Genomic DNA, 23979 nt, shown 5'->3' with positions numbered 1-23979 from the left:
TTTTTTTTTTTTTTTGAGACTGAGTCACTCTCTGTCACCCATCCTGGAGTGCAATGGCGCAATCTCGGCTCACTGCAACCTCCGCCTCCCAGGATCAAGCAATTCTCCTGCCGCAGCCTCCCGAGTAGCTGAAATAACAGGCACACACCACCATGCCCAGTTAATTTCTGTATTTTTAGTAGAGACGGGGTTTTGCCATGTTGGCCAGGCTAGTCTGGAACTCCTGACCTCACGTGATCCGCCCGCCTCGGCCTCCCAAAGTGCTGGGATTAAAGGTGTGAGCCACTGCGCCTGCCCTGTAGATCATTTTAAGGAATCAATGTACCTTTTTCCCTCACAAGAGGGAGGCTCATGTGATCCTCCCACTGCTGCCGCCTGTAGCTGGGACCACAGGCGCACACCACCACACCTGGCTAATTTTATTTTCTGTGTTCTTAGTAGAGACGAGGTCTTGCCATGTTGCCGAGGCTGAAATTATTAAGGCAGCTAAAATCTTTCAAAATAAGGAGTTTTGTAAGGGGAGAAAAGGTATGTTGATTCCTTAAAATGGGTTGCAGATGGGGCAGCCCTGATGTTTTGATAGCTAGGGCATTATTCAACACTTGAGAACTTGAGAACAAGGATTCAAATCCTAAAGACTTAAAGTTTCTTGTAAAAGTGTTGAGTGATAAATTTAACATCCCAGTTTTGAACGGCCAGAGGATAATGTCCACTTCTTTTACCAAAAAACGACCTTTAGGGAAATGAGTCCCCCCAGCAGAAGGTGTGTTTTTAGGCTTTTTAGACTGTGGAGCCTACAAACCTAATAACCTGAGGCAATTGCATTGGCCTGTCAGGAGCTTTGGCTTAACATGTCTGGGCCTTCCTTTTACCAGGCGTCTATATTGCTGTGTATTGACCCATTTTTCTTCCTTATGTTAAAGCTTGTGCAGTTGGGGCAGGACCACACCACCCCAGCAGGTAGGATGCTGTGTCCCCTTGAACATTGGCAGGACAGCATTTGGTTCTCTCCCCAGGCAGCTCAACACAATGGCTTGGACCTATCCTTCCACAGGAAGAGTTGGTTTAGACCAACCACCGCTTTCTGATTTAACCTTAGTCTGGACCTGGTTGTCCAGATGAATAGATTATAATGTTAACTGCTCATCAGAACAACCTTTGTACCTGCATAAAAATGACTTATGTGGCAATTTGACAAGATCTGCAAAGATTGATGGTCCCTGGCAGCTGTTAGAGGTTGTTTCTCATGCTGATGAAACAGACTAGGACTCTTCTACCATCTTGTTTCTGACTTTTCTTGAGTGGGATGATAAAAATTGGAGAGCTCCTTTGGGAGGCCAAGGTGGGTGGATCATGAGGTCAGGAGATTGAGACCATCCTGGCTAACACGGTAAAACCCCGTCTCTACTAAAAATACAAAAAATTAGCTGGGTGTGGTGGTGGGCGCCTGTAGTCCCAGCTACTCGGGAGGCTGAGGCAGGAGAATGGCGTGAACCGAGGAGGTGGAGCTTACAGTGAGCTGAGATTGCGCCACTGCACTCCAGCCTGGGCAACAGAGCAAGACTCTGTCTCAAAAAAAAAAAAAAAAAAAAATTTGGAGAGCTCCAGCTGCGGGAAGGTGCATGTTTATCTAATGCAAATTAGCATGGGCCTACAGTGTATGAAGCAGGAATTAGGATCACACAAATCTGGGTTTGAATTCTGGCTCTACGATTTAGCTTCGTAACTTCGGTCATGCTACTCAGTTTTTCATTTTTAAAATGTGAGTAGTACTGGTCTTGCAAGACTGTATGAGGATTAAATGAACTAATATAATAGGATTAGCAAAGTGTCTAGTATAGTTACACAATCAGGTTGAGAGATGGGGTGATGGTCAAAGCTTTTGCAAAAGCAGTAAGGAGGTGTATTGCCCACTTTAGGAGAAGCCACTACGTTGGTCTTTCACAGGAAGTGTTTTTGACTTTGACCTTTTTCTACCTGAGAAGCAGAGTGGTGAATGAGAATGTGGAGCATGGCTTTGGTGCCAGATGGATGGGGTATGGATGTTGGTCATGCTTGTTAGTCGTGTATGTTTATTAATTGCATGGCTTTCTGCACCTGGTTCCTCAGGCCTAGGCCCTCAGAGCTGTTGTGAGGGATAGCCTGGATGCACGTGCAGTGTCCTGCACTGTGCCTGACACACAGGAGGGACTCATGAATGATACCATTGTACCCACAGAGTCCTGGTCTCTAGTCCTAGTGCTGTAGAATAACTGTTGGTGGAAGGAATGGATGAAGTGGCAGTCTTATACATGGGAGTGTGTATGCAAAGGCAGGCGTTACAACGTATTGGAAGGTTTAAAAGAGTGGACATCTGGCCGGGCGCGGTGGCTCACACCTGTAACCCCAGCACTTTGGGAGGCTGAGGTGGGCGGATCACGAGGTCAGGAGATCAAGACCATCCTGGCCAACATGTTGAAACCCCATCTCTACTAAAAATACAAAAATTAGCTGAGCGTGGTGGGACGTGCCTGGAATCCCAGCTACTCGGGAGGCTGAGGCAGGAGAATCACTTGAACCAGGGAGTCAGAGGTTGCAGTGAACCGAAATTGCGCCACTGCACTCCAGCCTGGCAACTGAGCAAGACTCCATCTCAAAAAAAAAAAAAAAAAAAATAGAGTGGACATCTTATAAGTCTTTATAGGTAGTATTTTTAAAGATTTGGCATTATATCTGAAGCTTAATTTATTATCCAATAAATATCGCAACTGCATTAGCACTTCCTGCCAGTTATACATGTAAGGTTGTTGATTAATTTTATAATGGAGAACACAGATTGAGTTTTAAGATATTGAATAATTTAATAGGAGAAAGTAAATGACTGTTTTCTTACATTTGGGAAAGTGAAAATATGTTTTAAAACCTTGAATATATCCTTAAGCACAGTTAAGCAAAAGGGGAAAGAATTAAAATAGATATATAAATGGATATGAAAAGAATAGTTGTGGCAGGAAATGTGTGTCATAAGCTACCAGTTACATACAGGTTCAAGTGATTTCATGAGAAAGTGAATCACTCAGGACCAAAGTAAACAGTTCTTATCAGAACTTATCTTGAACGAGTTTGTCCTCATCATTTCTCCATTATCTATGCTAAAGGATTATAAATCCATTTTAATTAAAAGTAGTGAACAACTCTTTCTTATACCACATCAATAAGCATAACACCATTAGTATGACTTTGACACTTTTGAATTAAAAAACGATCCAGCATTAACAAGAGGTAAATGAAGCTGATAACCATCTAGTGAATTTAGGTTATATGCTCAGTTGGATAAATTAGGTCTCAAGATGGATTTTGCACTCTCTTCCAGTATTAGCTGTTCATGGCCAGCGTTCACCAGATAATTATTAAATCTACACTTTCCTTCTTTATAGACTTGGACTTACTGGCTGTTGTGATAAAGCAAAAATCTTGTGCGCATATACAGTCACATTTGAAATATTCACGACTTTTAAGTGTGTAAAATCATAGACAATCTCTGAATCAGAAGAGTCAATGACGTTTAGATGTTTGCAGTCTGCTTTTTTCTCAACTGAAGCCCCTTAGCGTTACAAGTTGAATTCAGCCAGATACATTGGAATCTTGTTGAATTTTTTTTTTTCTTTCAGAAAAGCAACTTATGTATGCCAACTAGTGCTTCAAGGAAAGTGTCCTGATTCTCTTAGAAATATGCCAAGGAATTCTGGTAGAATATGGACTCCTTTTTTTTTTTTTGTTGAGACCAAGTATCCCTCTGTTGCCGAAGCTGGAGTGTAATGGCATGATCTCTGCTCACTGCAACCTCCACCTCCCAGGTTCAAGGATTCCTGTGCCTCAGCCTCCTGAGTAGCTGGGACTACAGGTGTCACCATGCCTGGCTAATTTTTATATTTTTAGTAGAGATGGGGTTTCACCATGTTGGCCAAGCTGGTCTCGAACTCCTAACCTCAGGTGATCCGTCTACCTCGGCCTCCCAAAGTGCTGGGATTACAGGCATGAGCCACCGTGCTCGGCTTGGATTCCTCTTAATGCAAGGAGAGAAGCTGTGCATTTTAAAGTAGTGATCCCCTCTTAATGTGTCCTTTTAAACATTTCTCCCTATCTTTGCAGTAGATCACGTATGAAATGGCTCATGTTTCTAGATTAAAAAAATCAAATAGGCATTAACTCTTCTTGCACTGAAGAAATCTTTCAGTACCTATAGTTGTGCCACTGAAGTGTCATAAGAGATCTAAAATCATGTATTAGGACTGGAAGAGACCTGAGGGGACATCTGGTCAACCAGCTTATTTTACAAATGAGACACAGGCTGGCAGCTCGCCCACAGCCTGTCTGTTGCACAGGGAGTAGGTGGTACACACAAGGCGGTAACTCAGGCTTCTTTCCAATTTCAGCTGCCCTCAGTTTTCCATTTCATTTGGCAGTTGTACATGTTGGCATTTGCTGGATTCACACATTTTGGTTTGTAGAAAATTACCAAGTTTTAATGTATGAACGATTGAGGTGAAGGCAGAATATTGTCACAGAAACACTTGATGGATAGTTTTGCTCCTCTGCTTAAGTCTGATGGAAACATTTGAAGTAAAATTGACTTTAACTCAGTAGTCCTTTTTTCTCATAACCAAAAATGAAGTCCCCGACTATGTAACCAAGTGTCTCATAGCAAATGTTTCTGACCTTTTAGAACAGAAGAATCCATAACAGAAGATGACAAGAGGAGGTATGTTTGGTATTGCAGCTGGCTTTAGTTTGAATGGTTTTGGCCATACCTCATGGATTTAACACACTGTAGCATATTCCCAATAACACAGATTCCGCCAGGAAAACTATTGGCACAGAGAATACAGGTAGGGGCATATGGTCTGAAAAAGAACTTGCCCAGGATTCATCATCTTTGCTTCTTCCAAGCAAAGTTGGTTTTTGTCCTTTGCATGTGGCGTGTGCTAATTTTCATCCTGTGACCTTTGGGTGTGCTCTTCTCCCTAACTGGACGGCTTCCCTTCATTCTCTCAGCCTTCCCTGTCCTCCTACTTCTCTGATTAACTGCACTCCACCCTCATTTCTCTCTTGCTGTCTCTGCCCTCATTTTGTATCTCTCTGTTAGTAAGATATCTTTGTGTGTCCATAATGCCTAATATCATACCATGTTGACCACTCTGAATTATTGATAAATGTTAACTGTAACATGTCACTGTGTGATATTTAATACTATACTAAATTGTAACATCCCAAATTCTTTTCTTCTTTCTCATTACAAGTAAAATATCTAAAAATTCTACTAACGCAATACATCTTTCTTTTTTTTTTTTAAAAAAAGCTTCTTTTTAACCTACCAAACCAATTATATTCCCAAGGGCCATAATATTCTAGATTCTACTTTTGAAAAATCATGAGTTATTTTAATAATTATATAATTGTTTGGAGTACTCCATGCTTCTGTTGCTTCCTGTAAATAGATAGTACCATTTAAATTGGTTTGATTTCTCTTTATCAAGAAACTATGGAGGAGTATATGTTGGCCTACCATCTGAAGCTGTCAATATGGTGTCCAGTCAAACAAAGACGGTTCGGAAAAGTAAGTAAAATCATGTGCTATTGATTTTCCCTAATTATTTTTATGTTTTATGAAAAAGCATGAAATTTATATTTCAGCTTACTCAACTCAACCTATGTATTGGCTGCAGTGAACCATGTATAAGTACTGTCTGTTCATTGCAGTCATTGGTTGAAATGGCCACCCACATGGGAAGAAGAATTCCAGAGCATAATTTAGCTTTTATTTGTGGTTATGCTCCGTATTTTTAATTTCTTGTTACGTTTAGCAATGATCAGTGTGAAAATGAAAGCTAATATTTATGTAAGTTTATGGCATTTTCATAGAACAGAAAGGTAAATTTCTGTAATATAAGATGACTGACTGATAAGCAATCTGCTGTTTAAAGGAAAAATAATTGCCTATTGCATAATTAAATGAAATGAGGCTTCATTTTCTGAGTTTTAATAGTTAGCAATTATGGGGCCATTGAAGTCCTTTTGACTAATAGGCACCTTTTGACTGATAGATAGCTTCTTGCTGAAGGCAATTTTTAAGCGAGGCTCATGGTAAACAATGCTGATTTATAAAACCACTGTACAATGTATTGTCTGATGTACAGTTTTAAATGACTATTAATATGTTCGCTTTATACACAAGGCTGTATTACATTATTTTTAACATACTATGTTTGTTCCTCATTGTTCTTTCTGTACTTTGTGATTTAGACTAGCAAATACATGTATGTCATTACTATTTAAAGTTCTATAGAAAATTAAAATATGCTATTTATACTCTGAACATTTAACTTTTCTTAATTTTCTCTTTAAGATTAGAAGAAAATAACATCACGACTCAAGAATCAAGAGGTGCTGTATATTTTTCTAAATAATTCTATATATTTAGACTTGTTGATGAATGGACTGTAGATATTATTTGCTCTATATTTCTAAGAAATCTTGAACTTTACAATTTAAAGGAGGGGTTTCATCCTATGGAATTGTGTGTGTTTTATTGCAAAGAGGTGAACAATCAGATCAATTTTCTTTCAGCTACTTTTTTTCATTTCATTTTGTTAAAAATGAATATTTATTTAATAAGAGCAAGCTAAGTGTCTCCCTAAAACATTGAGATTTCACCCTTCTTCATTGCAGAAATCTTTGAGGGCCTAGGACTTGAGAAATGACAGGGAGAGACCAGAGAGGCTAGAACTGGGAATTAGATTAGAATCGATTTTAAGTGGTATTAGCCAGTGGTTAATATACAGAGAGGAGATGTGTCAGTACCAGAACTCCAGCAGAGATGGGCAATCGATCAATTAAGTCTCGAACACTTAATATTGATTCTAATCTAACCGAACAGAGATGTAGTTATGCAGGAAAGAATAGTAAGAATCAGAGAATAAGTTAACAGATTGGTTTTACAAAACACGTTCAGTATGGACATGGCGAAGAGCTAGGAGTTAGAATTATAATAAGAACAAGAACAAGGACAAGAGAAAAATAGCTTTCATTTATTAACTACCCTGCATAGGTCTCTAAAAGACATGGAGCAGCATTTCCATACAGACAAAGAATCTTAGTTCACTGGGTCCACCAAGGGTCCAACAACACATTCCATGCTAGGCTCCCCACTGTATTTCACTCCTGGTGAATGACACCCAACCTCTTTTGAAGCCTCCAGTGATTAGGAATGTCCTATCTCCTGAGATAGCCTATTCTATTCTGGAAGTCAGGTTGCCTTGGTTATGAATTCAGGCTCTCATTTACTAGCTGGGCACGTTCCTTCCCCTTAATGACCTCAGTTTTGTTATCTGAAAAATGGAGCCAATACTTAGACTGAAGAGTTGTTGTTAGGATTAAATATGAAATAAATGTTAGCATCTGCTATAATCGTCATCGCCACCTTACTATTAATTTTTTTAATAACCAGAATCTAACTGTTGGCAGACCGAAAACAAGACTGATTTGATACTGAACCAACTTCTTGCCCAGGGCCAGTACTGGATTTGCTATTTGGGATGGGGTGGGATTACAGACTGATTTCACAGGTAGAGACAAACAAGCTTTCCTGCTAGAGAAAGGAGACGCAGAAACTGTAACCAGTTTCTTCCTGACAAGAACTAGAACAATCTTTGGGTAGCTACTTCTTTGAAGATTTGCTCATCAAGGCAACATTTTGGAGTTTTATCCCCTCCTACCCATGAACAGAGGGTATTCGGTTTCTTTTTGGGAAGTCACCGGAGAGTTTCTATTTCTAGTATTTTTAACATAGTTCTAGCCCTCCATATAGATTTCTGAGTTCTCTGCTAGTTTTCTCCCTGCAGAAGTACTTTTATTTGTATCAAATAGAAAAGATAAGTTGAAACCAAGAATATACTGCTGTTTACCCTCCTGGAAACAGAATGTATTTCAAAAAGCATAGAAATAGAGTGGAAAGAGGTGCTGTCTGGATAGCCATCAGGAGACTGGGCAGCTCTGCTACCAACACAGACCTAAGATGGGTCCCTTAACTTCCCTCAGCTTGTCTCAACCACAGTTTTCTCATGGGAGTGTTAGACACGATGATTGCTCACCCTTGTGGGTGGATCTGAAGTTCGCCGCTAACACTTTAGCAATAATCCTGGTGAGCAAGCTCATATAACTTTAGGCAGCTGGCTAAAACATTTCTTACTGTTCATGGCTGTAAATATATAGTATTTTATTGCCACCCCTCTCTCTCCTCAATTTTCCCCATTCTTTAACTCTTTCTTTTTTTTTTTTCTGTTACCCTTACATTTTATTTATTTACTTTTATTTTTATTTTACTTTAAATTCTGGGATACATGTGCTGAACGTGCAGGCTTGTTACATAGGTAAACATGTGCCATGGTGGTTTGCTGCACCTATCAACCCGTCTTCTAGGTTTTAAGCCCCGCATGCATTAGGTATTTGTCCTAATGCTCTCCCTCCCCTTTCCCCCCCCCCCCCAACAGGCCCCTCTGTGTGATGTTCCCCTCCCTGTGTCCATGTATTCTCACTGTTCAGCTCCCATTTATGAGTGAGAACATGCGGCATTTAGCTGTCTCTAAACAATTAGTTTGATCCTGGTCTTTCTGTAGCCTCCTTTGAATTATCTGAAAAGTTTTCTAAGTTGACAGGCTGCCCATTTTCCGTAGATGCTAAGCATCCATTGTGGTCCTTATCTGTGGCATGTCTGAACTCATGGCTTTCTAGGCCTTAGTTGTTGGGCAGAAACCCTGGTGAGACGACTTCAGAAAAGAGATATTTCATGGAAAGGATTGGAGACACTTTTGTTGTTGTTGTTGTTTGTTTGTTTTTTACGTAACATGTAGACTCTCTCTGAACTAAATGCACTCAGTGACCAAAGTTCAAAGTTGATTTGGTTTGGTTGATTTTGAAACAAATTGAGGAATGATTTCAGAATCCCTTAAAATTACTTATGTCAGGATGCAAATGTGTAGTTTCTTCTGCAGATGACTCTGGGGTGAAAGTTATGCCCACTTAGATGTGCAGAGTACTTCCAGCACAGAGGGCCTTAAGTGATGGTGCTCAGATGACAATGGATGGCCTGGCTGCATCAGAATCCCATGGGGGAGTGCCATGTAATGTGGAGGCCTAGGCTGTCCCAGGAGGTTTGGACCAAGTGGGGAAGGGATGGAATTGTGACTGAACGGCCTCTATTTTTAATTTGGATGATGTTAATATACATGCAGCTAGGTTTGGGCATTGCTTATCAAGATGTATTTTAATTGTAAGTTTGTAAGTTTCTTTTCCTACCCAACTTTTGCCTCTTTATATAATTATCATCAGTGCTTAGCTCTACACTGGCCACATAAGTCTTAAATTAATATTGGGTGAATATTAAATAGGTGCTTTACTTAAAAGAAAGTCAGTAAATAACTTGTAGGCTTAAGGCTAATACATTTTTTAACCTAAGTTGTACCCGTTTGATCACTCTTTTCTCCTCTTCTGTTGTCTCCTTAGCTTGCTCATCAATTTGGAAGGAATTTGGCTCCGTGGGACATTGTAATGTGCACAGACATTTCCAAGGAAATTCTAAACAGTCACCCTTCCCTTTTGCATTCCCCCAAATCTTAAGTGTGTACGTAAAACCCTGGGTACATATTGTTGTGGTAATAGAAGGGAATTGGTTAAACAGTACATTTGTTTATGGAACTTTCTGTGGCCACCTACGAAAGACAAGTTAACAAACTGTCATGGAGGCTGTTGTTGCCCAGCCAGGGCCGCTGCATTTGACAACATTTCCACCCTGGCCACTCAACACATTTCATGGAAGTCATGTCTTTTCACTGATACTTTTTTGATAGTTTTTATATAACAAAATCCTTATTCTATTTATAACTTAAGATGATAAGGCACTATAAATGAATGACCTAAAATAATATATTTGTCTATTATCTTTTGCTATTTCTACTTCACTTTAATTTTTAGCTGTAAAATTGGTAAATGGATTCCTACAACTATCTCTTTCCATTTTTTACTATTTGGTTATCAAATTTCATTTAAGTGTCAGAATTTCCTTTTTAGGAACAATGTGTATTTCATTGCAATATTTAAAAATAAACTCAAATTTGCATGCCATATGCACATTTTGATTACATTTTTATTTACTTTCATGAAAGGCATGTGCAAGTACAAATACTTCATAGTCATTTGGGTTGCTCATTCTACATCACGACATCTCATCATATTAATTCTATAACTGCTTTCAAGGACTTGTGATGGATGGTTAGTGGGATATCTGGAAATTAATTTGATAATGAGTTGTGTATCTACTTAGTATTGCAATGTAAGTTACTCAATTTACCAATGTATTTCAACAATTAAAACGTTTTTATCCCTCTTCACTTACATTTCTTAATTATTTTTCAAAAGAACACTTTAAAGAAGTCACACATGGCATTGTGATGTATAGATACAGTATATAAACATATAAAGATAATAATGTATAGGTAGATTGCTATGAAAAACCAAAGTTTTTCACAGGAAGAAAGGCATTATCTTATATATTTGGTCTATATGACAACCACAGGGACGTCAAATTGATAAAAAATTTCAAAGCTAAGAATTACCAAGAAATTATCCTGATACACACATTCCTGTCTCATGTTCATAAGTCCATAATGGTATTTAGGTGGAATATCAGCAGTTTGTCCTGTTAGGGATAACAGATAGACTGACTTTTTTTTTTTTTTTTGAAATGGAGTCTTGCTCTGTCTCCCAGGCTGGAGTGCAATGGCGTGATCTCGGCTCACTGCAACCTCTGCCTTCTGGGCCCAAGCGATTCTCCTGCCTTAGCCTCCCAAGTAGCTGGGACTACAGGTGTGCGTCGCCACGCCCGACTAATCTTTTGTGTTTTTAGTAGACACGGGGTTTCACCATGTTGGCCAGTCTGGTCTTGAACTCCTGACCTCAGGTGATTCACCTGCCTCGGCCTCCCAGAGTGCTGGGATTATAGATGTGAGCTACTGCACCCGGCCAGATTGACTTTTAAAAAACTTTTAATTTTGAAATAATTTTAGATTCATAGAAGCACATAAAGGTTATACGAAGAGTTCCTGTATGCGCTTAACCCAGCTACTTCTAATGTTAATCTTGCATGACCACAGTACATTTGTCAGAAGAATTTAAACATAGGTACAATGTGATAAACTACAGCCTTTAATTAGATTCCAGCAGTTTTTCTACTAATGTCCTTTTTGTTTGTTTCAGGATCAAATCCGAGATTCCATTGCATTCTGTTGCACTTGATCATCCTGTCTCCTTAATCTCCATTTGTCTCCTTAGTCTCCCCTTCCTGGTACTTTCTTTGTCTTTCCTTGTTTTTCATGACCTTGACACTTTTTTAGCCTACTGATCAGATATTTTGTAGTGCATTTAATTTGAATTTGTCTGTTCTCTTATGATTGGACTGGGGTTGTAGATTTTTAGGAAGAGATATTAGCTGGGTGTGGTGGCACACATCTACAGTCCCAGCTACTCAGGAGGCTGAGGTGGGAGGATTGCGTGAGCCCAGGAGTTGGAGGCTGCAGTGAGCTATGATCGTACAATTGCACTCCATCCTGGGCCACAGAACAAGACCCTGTCTCTGGAACAAAGATTGTTGGGAAGAGGACCACAGAGGTAAAGTGGCCCCCTCATTAGAGCATATCATTATATCTCATGATCGCAGCATGACTTATTACTGCTGATATTAACCTTCATCACTTGACTAGGTGATATCTGGCAGCTTTCTCTTTGATAAAGTTTCAAGTTTTTTTCTTTCTTTTTTTAATTTTGGAGATGGGCTTGCTGTGTTGCCCAGGCTGGAGTGCAGTGGCACGATCACAGCTCACTGTAGCCTCAAACTCCTTGACTCAGGCGATCCTCTTGCCCCGGCCTTCTGAGTAGCAGGGACTAAAGGTGCATGCCACCACGCCCAGCTAATTAAAATTTTTTTCTGTAGAGGTAGGGTTTTGCTCTGTTGCCCAGGCTATTCTTGAACTCCTGGCCTCAAACAATCCTCCTGCCTTGGCCTCCCAAAGTGCTGGGATTACAGGCGTGAGCCACCGCACCTGGTCTCTAGTTTTCCGTTTTCATTCCCTGTTCCTTATAAGTGATAAATGAACCACTAAGTTGAGACCACACTCAAGCACGGGGAATCAAGCTTCACCTCCTGGAGAAAAGAGTATCAAGGAATTTTTGGACTCTTTTAAAGGCACCATGGTAATTAATAAGTAATTTGGAGAAGATAGTTTGAGACTCTGCAAATACCCTGTCTCTCCTTAGAGTTTTGCCCACTAATTTTCAGGTTCATCCTTGGCTGTTGTCTGTAGCACATTTTTATGTCACATAAAAATGTGACTTTCTATTTCCCTCGTTCCTCTACTGTATTATTTGGAATTCTTCTCTAAGGAACATTTGTCCCTTTTTCCCCCATTTACTTATTTATTCAGTCACTCATTTGCATCAGTATGGGCTTTTGGATATTTATTTTGTCCTTTAGGTTATAATCCAATAGTCTTGCTATTTTGTTGCTCAAATTGTTCCAGCCTTGGCCTCTGGGAGCTTTTTCAGGTTGGCTCTGACATGCCCCATCCTCCCCCACCTCCACCCCCTCCACCTTTGGTTGATTTTTAGTAACAAACAGGCCTCTAAAATAAAAATCCAATTCAAAAGTTTGTTTAAAACACATTCCTAAAACTTCATCACATTTCATCATAACTGAATAGTAATTTCCATATCGTGGTAAGTCTTGGCATTTTCCTTCAACTAGACATTCTTTAAATTTAGAACCTTGTGATTCTTACTTGCCACCCACTTAACCTGTATCTTAAAGCTAATGACTATAATTTTTAATAAGTACTGCAAGAAACTTGAGTGAAGAACTCAGAGAAGAATAAATAACATTAAAACATTTCAGAAGAAAAGTGAGAGATGGGTAAAGCCTTAAAATGCCTGATATTTAAGAGTTAATGCCTTTTCAAACAATATATGGTTTCTTCGCAAGATTATTATTGAAAAATACAATTAAGAGATGAGTTTCTGAGATTTTCTGATTGATAAGATTGTCTGAATAAAAAAGATTTAAGAAATCTTCTAAGCTAGAAGGCACTCATTGCTAGACTCAGTTAAAGAAGACAGCTATAATTTAGTTTTGGAGAAACTGCTTGGAACTCTGGAATGTAGAAAACTCTGGTTTTGACAAGTACAGCTGACTTCTGGGGTGCTATTGAAGAGTGCTGGCCTATTGGAAAGTGATCTGGACTAGGCTCTGGGGAGAGATGCAAAGTGACAGAAGGCACTAAGTTAATACAATGGGGAGTTGCCTTTCTGGTTTTTTGAATTGTTAAAAGAGTTTGAAGAGGAAGAGAAAACAGGCTTAGTCTTGCAAATGGGAGCTAGTGTATCTGTACTGTATCCATGCCCAAGGGTGGGAAGAATTTCTGGCGTGGAAAAGTTATGTAAGGAACTCATTCCCAGGAAGACAGTTTGCATTTACTTATTTATGTATACTTAATGCGCCTAAATCAATTCAAGCACTACAGAAGGATGCTTTTCATAGATTTTGTCCCAGTACCCAATTCTGATTTTCAGTTGTTTCCCAACCATCACCAGTTGAGTTCTTGCTGTGCCCCTGATGGGCAATGGTTACTGGGGTACAGCTGAAAGACCCAATCCGTGCACTCAAGGCTCTTCAGATGAGTGGCGGATACCCTGGGTAGCCTATAAGGAACATCTAGAGCAGTGGCCAGGGCTGGTATAGATTACTTTGGGACCACAGAGCAGGGACGCCTAAGTCAGAATGGTGGATGAAGGAAGACTTCCCAGAGGGCAGTCCCTGGTGCAGAGCCATAGGGAAGGTGTGAGTTTGCCAGCATAGGTCAAGGAAGAAAGCAGCTTCAGGCTGAGAACCACAGGTGCAGAGACACCTGGAACGCCCTTGGCATAACCTGGGAACTGCTAGGAGTTGAGCCTGGCTGGGTGGGAGGTGATGGTAATGGGATGGGAGAGGCAGGCAAGGTGAGCTTGTGTGGAGCCTGGAGGGTCACCTTTGAACTTCTGAAGCCTGTGGGAAGCCACTGGGGAATGAAGCTGTCATGGAGCTCAGGTGCTTAAGGGCCGTCCTGACTGGTCTTAGTTTCCCCTCCAGTGCCTGGTTTGTGGGTCTCTCTCTGTAAGGTATGATAAGTACTTGCAGTATTTTCCATGTTTTATGAAGGTGTAGCTTTCCCATTTAATCTATAATATACAAACTACTTGGAGTTTTCAGGTGCATCATGTTGGGGTAGATGTAGCCAGGCAATGAGTGTGTCAGGAACATTCCATTAGGGCAGGGCCATGCCTATCCCAGCACCAGGTATAATCTCCAGCTGCTTAGTTTAGGTTTGTGACAATGTTGGGGTTATCCTGTTGCTTCACATATTTCTTCCAAGTTCTTTTTTTTTTTGAGACGGAGTCTCATTCTGTTGCCCAGGCTGGAGTGCAGTGGTGTGATCTCAGCTCACTGCAACCTCTACCTACCGGGTTCAAGCAATCCTCTCACCTCAGCCTCCCAAGTAGCTAGGATTACAGGCATGCACCACCATGCCCAGCTAATTTTTTTTTAATTTTTAGTAGAGACGGTGTTTCACCATGTTGGCCAGGTTGGTCTCGAACTCCTTACCTCAAGCAATCCACCCACCTCAGCTTCCCAAGTAGCTGGGATCACAGGTGTATGCCACCATTCTTGGCTTCTTATGTCTTTTTTCACAAAACCATTCCATTAAGACAAATTTCTGGCTGGATGTGGTGGCTCACGCCTGTAATCCCAGCACTTTGGAAGGCCGAGGCAGGCAGATCACGAGGTCAGGAGTTCGAGACCAGCCTGGCTAACATGGCAAAACCCTATCTCCACTAAAAATACAAAAATTAGCCAGGTGTGGTGGCACGTGCCTGTAGTCCCAGCTACTGAGGAGGCTGAGGCAGGAGAATCACTTGAACCCAGGAGGCAGGGGTTGCAGTGAGCCGAGACTGTGCCATTGCACTCCAGCCTGGGTGACAGAGTGAGACTCCATCTCAAAAAAAAAAAAAAAGACAAATTTCTTTCTCCATTAGTGGAGTCTCTGACACTTAGATAATGTAGCACTCAATTTTATAATTTGCTTATTCTCCAAATATTTAATATTAAAATACTGCAGGCTCCTTAGAAGGCAGGGGCTTTGTATATTCTTTTTTATTCTTGTAGTCAAGCCTCAGGGACCCACCATGAAGAAAAGGCCTTGTATTTGTGTAAAAGTGAAATAATTTGTGACTTTCTCCCCAGACACAGACCTTTTGGGCATCTACAGTGTCATCTCTCTTAAGAGCAGCAGTATCTTTGGAATTATTTTTAGGGCCTTTGGGAAGTTAGTTGGCTTTTCTGTACCTCAGAAATTTTCAATCAATGGGATAAAATGAATTTTAATTCTCTTCTAAGATGGTTAGCAGAATTTATTTATTCATATCTTTCACCAACAATTTTCCCTGAGTATCTGTTATATGCCTGGCATTGTTTTAGGGATTTGAGATGCAACAGTGAACAAATCAGAAAAAAGTTCCTGTCATCCTGGGGTTATGCTCTACAGAGGGAAGGCATATGAAATGAATAAATAATATATATGTAATTGTTACAATAATACCAGAGAAGAGGAAATAGCCAGTTGGGAAGGTGGGCATTGCAATTTTCATCTTAAACAGAACGATCAGGGAATTACTCCCTGGAAAGATGACCTGTGAAGGCAAAGACCTGAAGGAGAAGTAGCCACCCCTGCAGGTATCCAGCAGAAGACGTTCCAAGAAGGACAGGTTAAAATGCCTTATGCAAGAGTGTGTCTGGCTTATTTGCAGAAGAGCCAAGTATTCGGTGTGGCTGGGCAAAGATTGCAAATGGGAGAGTAATAGGAGAGGTCAAAGGGCTGCTGGGAGGGGGATTTGGAGGAAGATCTGATCTCTTGTAGACCATCAGGTGTATTTCCCGGGTGGCTTTCACCTTGGGAAATCATCCAGCCCTTGAGTGGTTTGGAGCAGAGGAGTCATGTGATATAAGCTCAAACCAAGTTTGTCAGGTGTCAGGTGAGGATGGGAGCAGGGGGATCACTTGGGAGGCTGTTAGAATAGGAAGGAGGACAAGACTTTGGAACAGGGTGACGGTATTGGAAGTGGTCAGATTCTGGATAGATTTTGAAGATCGAGTAGACAGAATTTGTTGATGTGTTAGCTATGGGGTGCAAGAGTGGAAAAAGAAGGAGTAATACAAAGATTTTGGCTGAACCGCTAGGAGAATAAGGTTGCCATTTGCTGAGATGGTGAAGACTGTGGGAGGAGTAGGTATGGGGGGTAATCAGGTGATTTGGACACATTAAGTTTGAGATGCATCTTTGACTTTAAAGGGGAAGCATAGAATAGGAAGGCAAGATATCAGGAGAGAGGTCAGAACTGAGGTATCATTTTTTGGTGTGCATGCATGGGTGTGTATTTGGCTATCTGTTTGGTAAAGAATATTTGCAGCCATAGGGCTGCTGGGGCCTCCAGCAGAGTGAGTAGATGGAGAAGAGTTTGAAGGGCTAGTCCTGGCCACTCAGTGTTTAGACTCTGGAAGATGAAGTGTCAGTGCTGAAGTAGCCAGAAAAAGACAGACAGAAAACCAGGAGAGTCTGGTGTCCTCAAAAGCACATGCAAAGAGTGCTGAATGAGGTATTTAGCAAATGGGTAGAGTAATCATACTCTCACAAGCACAGATTCCCATAGACTTGGAGCCAATGGGAGCAGAGAAGAGATTCTGGGGATATTAATTTTGTATTAGGCAGATAGTCTATTAACAGAAACCCTCTCCTATTTAGGTCTGTTATAATTGTTGTCTTAGGTATATTTTTATAGCTGATGTAGGTTCTGTTTGGAGCAAAGAATGAAATCTATAACCTGAACTTCCTAGTTTTCTCCCTAAAGGTGGTATTTGTTGTGAGGTAGTGATATAAAGAGGTTGTATCCTCTAGGAACAAATTATTGTCTGGCTATATAATAGCTTTAGTGCAGTTACAATCATAAAATATGTCAATTGAGAGAGTGGAAGTGACAAGCAGAACATACCTTACTGAATATCAGAGCTTTAATATACCCACAATAGCCAGAGTAGGACTGGGACAGGAATAGATAGATGGATGGAACAGAAGAGGAAACACATACATATACTATAAGTATAAATTTTGCATGTGATTATGTCATACATTGGAATGTAAAGAAAGTTATTTTTTAAAATGGTGCCGGAAATAGTTAAATAGTTACATGGAGAAATGCCACATATCACATACTATCCTATAAATATAATTGAGTGGATTTGGACAGAATATAAAAGATAAAACCATAAAACTGAAGAAAATATTGGTGAATGGTTCTATCTGACCTGAGGTTGGGAAACAGATTTATGCGAATGGCACATGAGGCTGAATTTATAAAGTAAAATATTGCTAGACCTATGATGGAAAAACATGAGAACATCTGTGTGTGTGTGTGTGTGTGTGTGTGTGTGTGTGTGTGTGTATATATATATATATATAAAGCCTGGAAACATATAAAAGGCAAATGACTGGGAAACAAGGGAACGTTTGTGACAGACAAAGAGGTAATGTGCTTTGTAAAGAGCTCTTAGATGAAGGGCCTAAGAGAATTACTAACCATGAATCATAGGAGGGAATTGAGTCTCATTAAAGTCAAATGATTGGGAATAAAAAATGAGAGACAGTTTTCACCCATCAAATGAAACTGCCCACCACCCTCCTGTGGCTGTCAGCTGGACCGCGGGGGCTGCTGGTCCATGAGGACTTCTGTTCTTGGTCACTGTGACCAACATGATTCCTTGATGATTTCCACACTCACGTGCAGGAACCATGCGGTGCCCTGGCCTCCCAGCTCTTTGACCTTTCGCTTCTCCAGTGAACTTGTTCTCCACCCAGCCCCTGACATCTGCTCCCATCCTGACAGCCCGCTTTATTATCCATAATTACAGCTTCTCTCAAGGGCAGTTTCTAAGATCCCACACTCCGGCTGCTATCTCAGATACTCTCTTTCCATCTCTGACTCCAGCCATCTTTTGGCCTCGGGGGCCACTCATTGCTGTTTTCACTGCTAGCCTTTCCTGTCCCTCCTTCCTCAGCTTAAACACCAAGGTCGCGCAGTGTCATCCCTCCTTTGCCTCCTTCTCGTTTTGTTGTAATCACTTGCCTGACTAAACCCTGGTTGAAGCCATGTCCCTGCATGCATGTGCCCTGGTGATATGGCTGCATAGACAACCACACGGACAGGGACTTCCAGTGGGTCCATAATGCTGCCGGGGCACCACCCTCTATTTCCTGAGCCCATTCATTCTTTCTTTCCTTAGATGACTATTTCATATCTTCTAATTTTTCATCAAACCTCCAACACATCCCCTCATCCTCACTCTCAGCTGTCACCCTTGCTTCCTATCTCACTAACAATGTAGAAACAACGTAGAAACAATCAAGCTTCCCCCACGATGGGTACCATTTCTCCCCATTTCTCGCATTGCATCCCATCCTCTTGCACCCAGCCAAGCACTTTGCCCCAACAATTCTCAAACCAGTTCTTCCCCCCTACAGGAAGGGGGGAAGAACATACAAACATATTTTATTTCTCCCATCCTAAAGAAAGAACGATCTCTCGACCAAATGCCCCTTTGTCTCCTTCCCTTGGCATCAGAGCTCCTAATAAGATTAGTCTATAATCACTGTCTCCACTTTCTCTCTTGAACCTACTCCAGTCAGGTCTTTGCTCCTCTCATTCCACTAAGACTGGTTCTCATGGGCACCAGTGGCCTCCTTGTTGTTAATCTAATGGTCAATTCTTAGTCTTCATCTTAATCCTGATCCCTCCAGCCTCCCTGAGACTTCTCCACTTGGCTTCTGGGTCACCGCATTCTCTTGATTGTTTTCTTGCCTCTCTGTCTGCTCGTCCTCAGTATCCTTGGCTGATTCCTTCTGCATCCAAACCTCTGAACACAGGTGTGCCCACAGCCTTCATCTTTGGACAGATCCTCTTTTCTGTCCATTCTATGTGCTGTTAATTCCTGTGTGCCCTCAGCCTTGAACTCTCCCTAAGCTTCAGTCCTCTATCCAACTGTCTAGTTGGTGTCTCTACTAGGATGTCTTAAACCGTATCTCATATTAATAAGCTCATATCTGAGGTCTTGATCTCCACCCTCTACCCCTGTTCTGTTTTGTTCTTTGCAGACTTCTCCAACTTAATAAATGGCAACTTCATTCTCCAAGCTGCTCAGGCCAAAAAGCTGGGACTTACCCTGATTCTTTCTTAGCTCTCCCCCATCCCTGAATCAGCAAATCCTGTAGGTGCATGTGCCACCTTCACGTCTCTAGATTTCAATCTCTTCTCACCATCCCCATCACGTCTATTCCATTGCCACCATCATCTCCATCCTAGATTACGGCACTAGCCTCCTTCGTTCCTCAGCCCACCTCAGCCTGTTCTGAACACAGCAGCGAGAGGGATCTTGTTAAATTCCAAGTCAAACCCTACAGTGCTCCCTCTTCCAGGGAAAGTTGAAGTCCACACGGTCCTCCATAACACATCTATCTCCTCCTCTCTTTCTGATTGCAGTTACTCCTCTGACCTCACTTACACACATTACTCTTCTCCTCTCTCCCTTTCTCTGGCCACACTGATTTTGCTTTACCGCAAACTTGCTAACCAGGCTCTCATCTCACACCTTCTCGCTTGCTGATCCCTCGTGTCTGCAATCTTGTCCTCCAGATATTTGCACGCCATCTCCCTATTTAACACTTTACTCAAATATCTCCCCAGTAAGCCCTTCTCTGCCCACCCCATCTAAAATTCGTCCCTTTCACCCAACACTTCCAGTTGTTGTTGCTGGATTTCTTTTTCTCATTAGCATTTACAATGAACATGCTGCATACTTTACTGATTTCCCTTATTTACTGACAGCCTCCTGCACAAGAATGGAAACTCCAGGAAGCAGGAATTCCTTATCTCTCCTGCTCATTGTTGTATCTCAGCACCCAGCCCAGAGCCTGCCACCTAGTAAATGCCTAATAAGTATTTTTTTGAGTGACAAGATATTAAATATGATAATTCGCAGCCTTGGCATGAATGTGGCCAAATGGTCACTCTCATCTTTGCTTGGAAGGTTCAATTACTAAAACCTTTTTAGAGAGCAGTTTGGCAATTTGAATCAAGAACATTTAAGGCCAGGTGTGTTGGCTCATGCCTGTAATCCCAGCACTTTGAGAGGCCGAGGCGGGCGGATCACTTGAGCTCAGGAATTTGAGACCAGCCTGGGCAACATGGGAAAACCTGGTCTCTACAAAAAATACAAAAAGTAGCCTGGTGTGGTGGCTCTCATCTGTAGTTCCAGCTACGCAGGAGGCTGAGGTGGGAAGATTGCTTGAGCCTGGGAGGTCAAGGCTGCAGTGAGCCATGCTCATGTCACTGCACTCCAGCCTGGGCGACCCTGTCTCAAAAAAAGTATATATATATATAAAATGAGATGTAGAGACTTACAAAAGGAATGTTCATCAAAGTTGCTTATAGTAAAGGGGAGTTGGAAGCCATATAGTGTCCAACAATAAAGGGCTGCTTAAAAATTATGAATCAGCTATACAAGGGAATATTGTAGAGTCATCAAAATTATACTTTTATGTGCAATTTAATGGGAAAATGTGCATTGTCCATTTCAGACAACAAAGATATGAAATTTTGTGTAGAATTATCCCAGATATATATGAATGGGTGTATATATGTATACACATGTATATATATATACACACAAATATAATAGTGTATCTATAAGAGAGACAGGAAATACTGGCTTTCTGTTTGTGATGAAATGCAAATTCCTTATGTATTTTTCCAAAATGTTTAAAATGAGACTTTTGTAATCAGAAGTATATAAGCCCCCTTCCCTCAAAGAAAATGATTGTTCTACTGCCTGTCTTGGCTGTATTCTTACTTGGGGGCAGGGTGGGTGGCGTGAACAGGGAGAGCTAATCTCTCCTCTTCCTTTCTGACTCATTCCACAGTCAATCCTTTTTCTTATTTTCCAAAGGCACAAGGACCTTCCATGTTCCGAAACCATTGTCCAGAGTATTTCTTCTGGACTATTTTCCACTTCCCTCCATCTGCCCGGCCAGCCGTTCTGCATCTGTAAAAGCTGGTTTCTGATTATGTCTCTAGGCAGGACCGCACCCTCCCTCTCCTGCACTCCTATACTTCATGGCATATCCGCCCCAAGATAACACTTGTCACTCTGTTTTCCAAATTCAGTTTCATTCATTTGCTTCACATGTGCACTGAGCCCACTGAATTCTGTCCCTGTCTGTTGCCAGTGCTGGAGACCAAACCTGTACCCTTTGGCCCAGACCATCTCATTCACCTTTTAACACAGAATCAGGGTGAGTGGAGAGTGGGGGAGTGGTGTGGTGGGTCTTTGCCTCTCGCTGTTCAGTGAACTTCATGCCTGTCCTCCTGATCCCCAGCGCTAACACAGGGTCAGGCTCGCGGGAGTGAACAACCACCATTTTATCTCCCGAAGCCCTTTCATTAAATTGACAGTTTACCTGTCAATTTTACGTGCGTGGTCATTTTTAATCCTCTACACTTTCAGGTAATAGGAAAATAATTTGAATCAAGTTCTTCCTTCACCATTGGCGTAAAATCAGTGATTAAACTTTTAATATTTAACGTCTTAAAAAAGATTCCCCGGCCTAGCGTCATGCCTAAATAATGCATGCATCTACTTCCCCCTGGTGGACTCATCTTCTAATAGCAGCTTGGTTTTTCCCCCTTTATTATTGGCAACAGTAATCCATCTCTCACTTTCCTTAACACAGATATTCATGGATTGCAGGATTCAGCAGTGTCTTCATAATAGCAGGAAGTTTATGTTCTGGCTTTGCCACTTACTAGCTGTGTAACTTGGGCAATTTACTTAACTTCTCTGTGTCTCGGTTTCTTAACCTGTGAAATGGAGACAGTATCAATAATAAAATATTAAAAACGAATACATATGAAGTGCTTATTACATGGCATGTATCAACTCATTAAATTTCTACAAAAATCCTATTACATAAGATTTAAAATGTACTGGCCGGGTGTGGTGGCTCACGCCTGTAATCCCAGCACTTTGGGAGGCCTAGGTGGGCGGATCATGAGGTCAGGAGATCGAGACCATCCTGGCTAACAGGGTGAAACCCTGTCTGTACTAAAAAATTCAGAAAATTAGCCAGGCTTGGTGGTGTGCACCTGTAGTCCCAGCTACCAGGGAGGCTGAAGTGGGAGGATCATCTGAGTCCGGGAGGTCGAGGCTGCAGTGAGCCAAGATTGAACCATTGCACTACAGCCTGAGCGACAGTGAGACCCTCTCTCAAACAAACAAACAAATCCCAAAAAAGAAAAAACAAAAAACAAAAAACAAACAAACAAAAAGAAATGCAATAGTGTGAATATTTTTGAACTCTCACAACTTGATTAAAAGGCTAATCATGCGAAATAAAATATTGAGCTTCTAACAAATTAAATAATCAAGTCCGATATGAATGGAAATTATTTTGGGGGTGGAAGGGAGTACATTTTGGGGATTGATTTTTTTTTTTTTTTAAACAAATAGAGCACTAGAAGCCAGTGCATAGAAAGCTGAGGAAATATGAGATAACCTTCTAGGGAATGGCCAGGTCACAGGGTGCTCCATGGAAAGTCGAGCTTGGTGCGGATTCTAATTTGAAGATGAGTAGTGCAGTGACAGCACAGGCTGCTTCACGGAAAACAGGCAGCTGCCCCCATGTGTCCTTCACTTAAAAGCACCAGTTCTCTCTAACACTGATGCTGTGGAGGTGCACACAGGGCACTGTGGAGGTTGTCATGTAATTCATTGCCATTTACCTTTCTGCTGACCATAGAATGGAATCCCGTCCACGCTTATTTAACTTACTGATGACATTAGAAGCCCCAGATTGATTTATTTCCTTCCTTCCTTCCTTCCTTCCTTCGTTCGTTCCTTCCTTCCTCCCTACCTCCCTCTCTCTCCCCCTCCCTCCCTCCCTTCCTCCCTTCCTTCTTTCCTTCCTTCCTTCCTTCTTTCCCTCCCTCCCCTCCCTCCCCTCCCCTCCCTCCCTCCCTCCCTCCCTCCCTTCCTTCCTTCCTTCCTTCCTTCCCTCCCTCCTTCCCTCTCTCTCTTTCTTCTTTTTTTCTTTCTAATTATTATACTTTAGGTTTTAGGGTACATGTGCACAATGTGCAGGTTTGTTACATATGTATCCATGTGCCATGTTGATTTCCTGCACCCATTAACTCGTCATTTAGCGTTAGGTATATCTCCTAATGCTGTCCCTCCCCCCTCCCCCCACCCCACAACAGGCCCCAGAGTGTGATGTTCCCCTTCCTGTGTCCCTGAGTTCTCACTGTTCAATTCCCACCTATGAGTGAGAACATGCGGTGTTTGGTTTTTTGTCCTCGCGATAGTTTACTGAGAATGATGTTTTCCAGTTTCATCCATGTCCCTACAAAGGACATGAACTCATCATTTTTTATGGCTGCATAGTATTCCATGGTGTATATGTGCCACATTTTCTTAATCCAGTCTATCGTTGTTGGACATTTGGGTTGGTTCCAACTCTTTGCTATTGTGAATAGTGCCGCAATAAACATACGTGTGCATGTGTCTTTATAGCAGCATGATTTATAGTCCTTTGGGTATATACCCAGTAATGGGATGGCTGGGTCAAATGGTATTTCTAGTTCTAGATCCCTGAGGATTCGCCACACTGACTTCCAGAATGGTTGAACTAGTTTACAGTCCCACCAACAGTGTAAAAGTGTTCCTATTTCTCCACATCCTCTCCAGCACCTGTTGTTTCCTGA

At 41.5% G+C, this 23979-nt stretch overlaps 1 protein-coding gene across 2 annotated transcripts in view; it reads left to right on the top strand.

Annotated features, from left to right (window-relative positions):
- The window catches only part of CUNH12orf75 (chromosome unknown C12orf75 homolog), a 40160-nt gene extending 30514 nt beyond the window's left edge, over positions 1–9646 (top strand). The window contains exons 3-7 of one of the 2 annotated variants that reach the window (XM_032168823.2): positions 4706–4741; positions 4833–4868; positions 5517–5596; positions 6386–6423; positions 9541–9646. In XM_032168823.2, coding sequence (XP_032024714.1) covers positions 4706–4741; positions 4833–4868; positions 5517–5596; positions 6386–6390 — 157 coding nt within the window. In that variant the 3' untranslated portion in view covers positions 6391–6423; positions 9541–9646. The remainder of the gene's footprint in view (positions 1–4705; positions 4742–4832; positions 4869–5516; positions 5597–6385; positions 6424–9540) is intronic. The other variant, XM_032168824.2, reaches the window with a different exon arrangement.
- The last annotated feature ends 14333 nt before the right edge of the window (positions 9647–23979 follow it).

The sequence above is a fragment of the Hylobates moloch genome, unplaced genomic scaffold (assembly GCF_009828535.3).
Source record: "Hylobates moloch isolate HMO894 unplaced genomic scaffold, HMol_V3 SCAFFOLD_12, whole genome shotgun sequence".
NCBI lineage: Eukaryota > Metazoa > Chordata > Mammalia > Primates > Hylobatidae > Hylobates > Hylobates moloch.
This window is presented reverse-complemented; position numbering and strand designations above follow the sequence as displayed.